This window comes from Aulostomus chinensis, chromosome 8 (assembly GCF_037954235.1).
Source record: "Aulostomus chinensis isolate RoL2024-O1b breed Wild chromosome 8, RoL_Achi_v1.0, whole genome shotgun sequence".
Taxonomy (NCBI): Eukaryota; Metazoa; Chordata; class Actinopteri; order Syngnathiformes; family Aulostomidae; genus Aulostomus; species Aulostomus chinensis.
In genome coordinates this window covers 12,336,827-12,344,761 of record NC_141327.1, presented here as the reverse complement: position 1 = coordinate 12,344,761, position 7,935 = coordinate 12,336,827, and the positions used below count along the sequence as shown (strand labels likewise).

Sequence of the window (7,935 nt, the reverse complement as noted above, 5' to 3'; positions counted from 1 at the left end):
GAATTTTTGCAGTTATATGTTAAAAATTAGAAGTCAACATTGAAAAAAATTCAGGTCTTCATTTGTATAAAATTGCAGCTGTTTTGACATCAGATTTGTAACTGTGATCCATTTATTTCTAGAGAGGGGCACTGGAGCCCCCTGGTGGTCGGCAGAGTACCTGTTTCATTATCAAACCAGGGGCTCTGGGGGTCAAATGAGAGGCAAAAACCCAAAATATCTATTTCATTTCACTTTATTTACATCACACATTGTATGATAAATACCAAATAGCAGCTGAGGCCAGGAGACATTTCTCCTCACTTCTGTTCATATCAGCTGATATTAGGTTGCTGTAGTTGACTCGAACATCTCTCCTCAAGAGTCGCTGATGGTTTATTCATTTCATCCAAATCTACATGAACGAACGCACATCAGAAATTTCCAAACACCTTCTCAAAACGCTGTTTATCCACCACGTGTCCAAAACGAAGAGAGAAATACAGCTTCTGAGGAGAGCTGTGTCTCTTCAGTTGCAGTATGGTCTCCTTTACAGAGTCCCCGGTGTCCCCGATGGTCATGACATCCGACACGGGGAGGTAGATATCGTGCCGCCGGCCCCAGAAGTTGAGATGGGACACTTTGAGAGTGGAATTGGACTGATCCAGATACATCCTCCCCACCACTCGTCTTGAGAAGAGACTGATAGTGTACAACATGACACCAGCAAACAGAGCTACCCCTGTTGTGTAGCTGACAAGAAAGAAGGAGGTCTTCCCCATCAGGTAGAGGATGTAGGCTGGGGGCAGGATGACCACGGTGAATCCAGTTTGGAGCAGTTTTAGCCTGGACAAGGCCCTGAGGCCCTTAATGTATGGGAAAGTATAAATCACACTGTACTTCTGTGTGGACAAGTCTGAGACCCTCACCAAGGATATGCTCTGAGGTACAAGGGGTCCATGGAGGCTTTGTTGGAGGGGTGAGTGCCCACGAGGCTGTACGGGTCCAAGAATACGTCCTGCTCGCAGACAAGACCCTCTGGTACAGGTCAGGACACGGGAGGTGAACTTGGGTATCAACATTGACCTGATCTGGAAAACAAAACATCAGACATATCTGATAACAAACACATGCAGAATATTTGAACTAAATTGTTCGCTTTATCAATAAATTCATTGTAATCAACATAACACCGAAAGGGGCAGACTCGGCGATCTTTACCGTATTACACTGTCTTCTGATATTGTGCAAATGACTAAACGGAAGATTTACGCTCACCATTGTTGAGGACAGAGGAAATAAAAATGAAATATTTAAAAAAAATGTCCTTTTCACTTTATTATCCGTTCAGGAGTAGGAGTTATTCAGGCATGTTCGTGGTGAATGCACCACAACCCGGAAGTGCTTCACAATGTCATTTGTTCGCTCGTTGCAGAATTCGTCTTCGTTTGCTTGTGCGCCCCCTTGTGGTACATGAGGACTTTTAGACGGAGGCCGTTTATCGAGGTCTGGCAAATGTTGGGGTTGTCGCTTCGTCACCCTGCAGCATCAGCCCCTACTTATTTGGACTATTGTTTGACAGGAAAACAAGGCCAAACTTGTCAGACGGAATTCTGCGGTAAATGCATATACTAGCCATTACGGTAGGTCGTTTTATTTCAAAATAAAAGTACAGTAACGTGGTTACCCACAAACCACGCGTGGATAAAGAATAAATCATCATTCATAAACTATTATAAATATCCGCAGTATTAATTTCATATTTCTCTATACGGCCGTGTCATCCTGTCAGCTGACTGAAATTTGTGTAAGCAACAGTTACACATCAAAACATAAATGAATCAAATCGGGTGACTTAACTCACAACAACCTAGTTCTTGTAATACATTTTATAGTTGACTATTTAATTATGTGACGTAAAATGCAGAACAGCAGCACAATTGTAAAGTCACTTTCAGTAAGACATCCTTTTATTCTGAAATCCTTCTTGCGGAAGCTCTACCGTAATGGCTAGTTTACACGAGTACCGCAACTTTACGTGGCGCTAGTGTCAACAGTGTGGTCTGCAGTGGAGGCAAGAAGCTTTAATTCAAAGATTTTGGGGAGAAACGCACCGTCAGCAGGTCAAGGGGAAACTAAGCTCATCTGACGGTAACCGGACACCATTGAATGTTTCTGACACAAGTCAGGGAGAGCCAGGAGGACGACCATGCTGCCGCTGGTAGATGAAAAAACCCTGTTCTCGGTGGTCTTCGTGGTGGTCTTGCTGGTCACCCGGCGTCCGTTATGGACAACTGTCGTCACCAGCTCCCTCTACGTCTTCCTCGCCATGTTCCGGTTCCCTCAGGTACCGGCCGACAGAGCCCGGCAGGTGCTTCACCCAGCGAAGAGCCCTGGCAAAGTGTCCGTGGTTGCTCACCGGGGCGGCGGGCACGACGCACCGGAGAACACGATAGCAGCTATTCGGGAGGTGAGAGGGGGTGTAGTGGTTTACTTTGACTACACCTGATGTCAGTGGTGTGGTAAGAGATGATAGGGAAGGATGAAGCCTCATCAGTGTCCGCCGGAAGTGGGGGTCATGTGACCTGGCGGGGGGGGGGGGGGCGTTAAATTAGGATCACTCAGTTTCAGATACTTCTCCTTTGGGGCAGCAAGTCTTTTGACTTTCCAAACTGACATGCCAGTCATTCAGCACACATTCTACTGCTGTCACTCTTTTCATTTGTGTGTGTGTGTGTGTGTGTGTGTGTGTGTGTGTGTGTGTGTGTGTGTGTGTGTGTGTGTAAGAGAGAGAGAGAGAAGGAGGGAGAAACAGAGACTGCTTGGTCACTAAGGCCTTACTTCTACCTGTGTAGCAAAGCAACAAGTAACTTAACAAGTTGTTTGTTTGTTTGTTTTACAAGGGCTTCCCTTTTTTAAGGAATTAACCTACATAATTTGTAGTTTGACTCTGTTGGCATTTCCCATCCCTATTAATTGACTCTCATCAGCCAGCATCAGTAGTGTGTGTAGTTTGCACTCTGCCATCGACAATCATAACTCCTCTCACTAGTGTGTTCGGTTCTAGGCCAGTAAGAACGGGGCCACGGGTGTGGAGCTGGATCTTGAGTTCTCTGCAGACGGCATCCCGATACTGATGCATGATGACACAGTGGATCGGACCACTAACGGGTCGGGAAAACTCAGCCAGATTCGGTTCTCTGACCTGAGTCAGTTGGATGCGGCCGCCAAACATCGACTCAGGTGACAGAGAGAGTTAGACGTGCACATGCATGAAGACATGTACACACACACACACACACACACACACACACACACACACACACACACACACACACCGAACATGTTAACATCCTGTCACGTCTGTGTCCTGCTTGATCAGAGACAAGTTTGCTGGGGAGAAGATCCCGACGCTGGAGGAGGCTGTGGAGGAGTGCATCAAACTACAGCTCACCATCTACTTCGATGTGAAAGGTCATCCAGATGAGGTGCAGCCAACATCAACATCATGATGTTGATAACGTGCAACATTTGAGTAGTAATCACACAGCATTAGATGATGAGAAGAAGATGATGCTGTGAGGATGAGGAGCCAAGGAGGAAGTGGACAAGTGCAATGTGATCATAATAACCCTGTGGAGGTGTGACATGGCTGCTGAAACAATCTCCACCATCCTTTCAGTCCACAAATTCATTCATAATATCATTAATTAAGTTTTGATTATCTGCTTTTTGAAAATGTAAAAACTCCAAACTCTCACTGTAAATTGACTTTGTGTGCAGTGGTAATTGAATACATCCTAAACACGCCGAAACGCCAACACACACTAAGCACACACACATTTTCAGCTACACACACACCGAGGACATTTGCACACACAAGAGGAGTTGCAACACTTTTTATTGGCATTACAACGTGTTCCGTGGTAGCTGGTTCTTCTTTGTGCCAGAGACCAGTCGGAGTGGCGGATGGATCAGTCCCGTCCATGAGCTCATTAAACTTCACGTCCTCATCCATGTACTTTTACCAGCGTCTTGACTCAGCACATTTTTGTATTGGCTAGGAATGCAGACTTGTTGTTTCAGGCTGTGACATTCTTGAGTTCAGGACCCTGAACAGTGTGAATGTTCAGATGGGAACACACATACAGGCAGGAAGCCTCAATGTCTCACACACATACACACACACACACACACACAAACACACACACACTGAAGCCAGTTGAGTGACCTTTAAATATCATGTGGTGGTTCTTCCCTCCCAGGCAGCTGCAGCACTCTCAGACTTGTACGAGAAACATCCAGTCCTCTACAACAGCAGCATCGTCTGCTCCTTTGAACCCAAAGTCGTCTACAAGGTACAAGGGAGCTGTGGAACATGTTGGGGCGGTAGACGATAGATGAGTGTTCAGCTGGCAATGATCTGCCTGAGCACCCTCAGACTGCCCACACATGACAAAGATGCCAAGTAGGGCCTGTTTCTCCCGTTTGCTGTTGGTGGAGAACATCTGTGGTGATGCTAACTTCTGAGTTGGCCTTCAATGATACATAATCCCAGCAAGACATGAGGAGGTTAGCCTTGATGCTAATATAGCATCATGTGGAATTGGTGAGTGTGTCTTCTTTGAAAGAGGAGCAAAAAAGGCCACCAGAGGCTCTTGTTGGTTGAGGAGATGCTTTCACTCTTCTACCAAGTGGTTTCAACTCAGTTAGATGTCGATAGACATTTTCCATTATCCAAACAGTTGTAAATGCTGCATGGAACTATGTCCTTTCACTGGTGAGGAGGGACAAAATTATTTGGGACAAATCAGCCCCCTGTCCTGTCTCCTAGTGAACACACTGTTAATGATTCACTCAATATTTACTGACATTTTTGTCTCGTGCTGTTGTCATGCTCTGACGACATCTCTCCCTCTGTTATCTCTCCCTCCATCCGTCATCTCTCCCTCCGTTATCTCTCCCTCCATCCGTCATCTCTCCCTCCGTTATCTCTCCCTCCGTCATCTCTCCCTCCGTCATCTCACCCTCCCTCCGTCATCTCTCCCTCCATCATCTCTCCCTCCGTCATCTCACCCTCCTTCTGAGCCAGATGAGGCAGAGTAACCCGAAAGTGGTCACAGCATTGACCCACAGGCGCTGGAGTCTCAGTCACTTCGGAGATGGATCCCCTCGTTTCTCGTCTCTATGGAAACACTACTGGATGGTGTGCATGGACGTTGTGTTGGACTGGGCGCACCATCATGTGCTGTGGAAGCTCTGTGGCATCTCAGCTTTCCTGGTGCAGAAGAACTCTGTCTCACCGTGAGTTCCTGCCGCCATGTCTGCATTATGATCTGTTCCGTGTTGGATCAGTTCAACACTGACGCCCTGCTCTACATCTCCTGTGTGTTCTGTGAAGAGATTATGTTCAGTACTGGAGCAGCAGGGGGGTGGAGCTGGTCGCCTGGACCGTCAACACCAGAGTGGAGAAGGAGTATTACCAAGAACTGCTGCAGGTCAACTACATCACCGACAGCCTGGTGGAGGACTGTGAACCCCATTACTGACAGTCACATGAACCCAGTGCACACATGCACACGCACGCACACGCACGCACACACACACACACACACACACACACATGATTGATTCAGCCAACATAGTGGCATCACGTAGGAGAAATTATGCCACTCATTTATAAACATGCGCACTTTTATGATATGGTATGCGTGCGTGCGTGTGTGTGTGTGTGTGCACGCGTGCGTGTGTGTGTGATCAGAATCACATGTACTGTATTCACCAGCTCAGGACTGCACTGATTATCAGGAGCCATGTTTGTTTCTCTGCCTTTTTCTTTCTTTCTGTCCTCCAAGGGAATTCATGTTCATGTTCTCATGCATAACAAAAAAAACAACAACCTTTGCACAGAGGTCCAGTCCAGTCCGAGTCCTGATGGCGGTGCTACGGCAACTATGTGGTAACATGGTAACATTTTTAACAACTTTCATCAAACTGTAATCACAAGTGAGACAAAACGTTTACTCGCTTTAGCTGTTAGGAATTTTTAAATCAGGCAACTTATTTACATCTTCAGACCGTCACAAACAATCCAGACAGTTTTTTTAATCATCACTACATTTCAAATGTTTCATTAAAAACAGCTACTGCAAATTCAGGCTAAGTAAATCACCAATAGATATGAAAAGATTGTCAAAATTTTTAATTTCACAGTAGATGTAGCGTGGAACAATTCAGAATTTTATCTCAAAAACTGTTTTTTTTTTTTTAAATTTGGAATTCTATCCTTGTGTAAGCTTTTCAGTCAATGAAAAAAAAATGGAGCCTGTTTAAACTAAAAACATTTATGAAGCATCAATATTTGTGAAAACAGTTAACAAAATCTCTGTGGATGAAGCTCACAAATTCTCAAATTTTTTTTTTTTTGGAAGTTTTGACACGAGTTTGAAACCTGCCCTTAGACGCAGGGTAGCAGAGTCAAACTACAACACCCACAATCCCTCAGTATTCTACCCACTTCTACACAGCTAGTTCCACCACTCCTCTGCTTGATTAGATGAACTCGCGCCCCCACATTCAGATTAGGGGGGAATTTAGCTCAGCGGGTATAGCAGCTGTGTCATCAGAAGGTCCCTGGTTCAATCCTGGGCCCCCTCAGGAGTCACTATGAACCCTCATTTATTCATCCATCACTCCTTCCTTCCGAGGGTTTGTGTGTCCTGAATGTTAAATTGATTATGTTTGGTTAGTTTCGATGGGTCATTTCACAAGTCAAATCTCTTCTGACTCATCCTGGGTGAAGCAGAATAAAGACGTTAATACCAGCTAGGCTCTGGAATGTGTCAGTTCCTCTTCTTCCTCCTCAGAATGCCTAATCGAGTGGCTGCGCATCAGCCATTTTATCTGTGATCAGTTTAAACAATGGAAATGTTTGAATTGATCCTTTTCTTTCAGTAAGATAAAAAAAATTTGATTTATTTTTGCCTTTAATCACAAAACAACAAATCAGAAGAGAATGAAGTGAAAATTGGGAATCTTTTAATCCCTATGAGAGGACAGATATATTTTCTGGAAGTTCATTTGTAGGTATAAATCCATCCTGAAATGCAGTGTATTAGTTGTTTGTCTTTAAATGTTTGGGACAGCTGAGGGTCCTGGCCACCCGGGAGGGGTCCTGACTTGATACTCACTGGTGGTTCTTGTGTCTCGCCTCTTGTGTTGTGAAAAGAAGAATAATAAGGTTGTCAAAATGTTAACATTACCATCGCCGGCGTCATATCTCAATAAAATCCAGTGTCAATCCCAGTCCTGGTCTGTGGTCAAGAGTGGTCCGTGTTAAGAGTTTGACTGTTGATGATTAGCCTAGCTCAGCCTGGAGACTCAGGGGATTGACCCAGACAGAGCAGATGAATGAATGAATGGGAGGCGGAGTGTTGATATCACCCTGAATAAGCCTGTCTGAGCCGCTTGGAGTTCCGGCTGATGTCCAGCTACTGTCACCTCACCCAGTCACTCAGGTGAGGTTCCCACAGGGGGAGAGCCTCATGTCCTCTGGGTCGCAGCATCCAAAGGTGTTCAGCCTGTGCATGGACGGATCCCAGGGTGGATGACCGGCTCACGCAGTCACGTCTTCAGAAATGTCAGTAAATGGTGAATGAACATAATAATGTCTGATGTGATTGGACTTCCTGTTTCATAGTAAATGTATGAAGTGTTTAGCAGGTGCATTGGTTTTCTTGGTGATCATAAACAAACTTCAGTCTGTGTGCATGTCGGTTTAATGGGTGAAAGGTGAGCTCTCGCTCCTCCCCCAAAACCCCTTTAGAGGGGCGTGCGTTGACGTCACTGAGGGGGGTTACCCAGCTGCGTAACAGCCGGCGCTGAGGTAAAGGCAGATATCGTAAGCGGAAATGATGAAACTTCAACTTCAAAATAAAAAGCACACCATAGAGCATA

General features: G+C 45.5%; 2 protein-coding genes across 5 annotated transcripts; one reads left to right on the top strand and one right to left on the bottom strand.

Moving 5' to 3' along the window:
* Positions 1 to 228: 228 nt before the first annotated feature.
* tmem186 (transmembrane protein 186) lies at positions 229 to 2,530 on the bottom strand. 3 transcript variants are annotated; one of them, XM_086211016.1, is made up of 2 exons: positions 2,094 to 2,530; positions 229 to 1,070 (listed from the first exon to the last, which is right to left on the bottom strand). In XM_086211016.1, exon 2 carries the CDS (start codon positions 1,059 to 1,061, stop codon positions 414 to 416), a length of 648 nt encoding a protein of 215 aa, XP_086067142.1. In that variant the 5' UTR covers positions 1,062 to 1,070; positions 2,094 to 2,530; the 3' UTR covers positions 229 to 413. The 3 variants fall into 3 exon arrangements, with proteins under 3 accessions (XP_086067142.1, XP_086067140.1, XP_086067141.1); XM_086211014.1 differs by lacking the exon at positions 2,094 to 2,530 and adding an exon at positions 1,201 to 1,750; XM_086211015.1 differs by lacking the exon at positions 2,094 to 2,530 and adding an exon at positions 1,258 to 1,736.
* gde1 (glycerophosphodiester phosphodiesterase 1) lies at positions 1,978 to 7,623 on the top strand. Of its 2 annotated transcripts, XM_086211012.1 has the most exons (6): positions 1,981 to 2,449; positions 3,047 to 3,222; positions 3,362 to 3,467; positions 4,245 to 4,337; positions 5,072 to 5,283; positions 5,381 to 7,623. In XM_086211012.1, the coding sequence occupies exons 1-6, from the start codon at positions 2,189 to 2,191 to the stop codon at positions 5,526 to 5,528; spliced, it is 996 nt and encodes a 331-aa protein (XP_086067138.1). In that variant the 5' UTR covers positions 1,981 to 2,188; the 3' UTR covers positions 5,529 to 7,623. The 2 variants fall into 2 exon arrangements, with proteins under 2 accessions (XP_086067139.1, XP_086067138.1); XM_086211013.1 differs by lacking the exon at positions 4,245 to 4,337 and having other exon boundaries at positions 1,978 to 2,449; positions 5,381 to 7,537.
* Positions 7,624 to 7,935: the final 312 nt, after the last annotated feature.

Excerpts from the sequence above, each read along its gene's own strand:
- tmem186 (XM_086211014.1), bottom strand. The coding sequence starts at position 1,260 with ATGGTGAGCGTAAATCTTCCGTTTAGTCATTTGCACAATATCAGAAGA. Across the intron at positions 1,071-1,200 it reads TCAGAAGACAGTGTAATACG|ATCAGGTCAATGTTGATACC; the intron begins GTAAAGATCGCC and ends TTTGTTTTCCAG.
- gde1 (XM_086211012.1), top strand. The coding sequence starts at position 2,189 with ATGCTGCCGCTGGTAGATGAAAAAACCCTGTTCTCGGTGGTCTTCGTG. Across the intron at positions 2,450-3,046 it reads CGATAGCAGCTATTCGGGAG|GCCAGTAAGAACGGGGCCAC; the intron begins GTGAGAGGGGGT and ends GTTCGGTTCTAG. Across the intron at positions 4,338-5,071 it reads AACCCAAAGTCGTCTACAAG|ATGAGGCAGAGTAACCCGAA; the intron begins GTACAAGGGAGC and ends CTTCTGAGCCAG.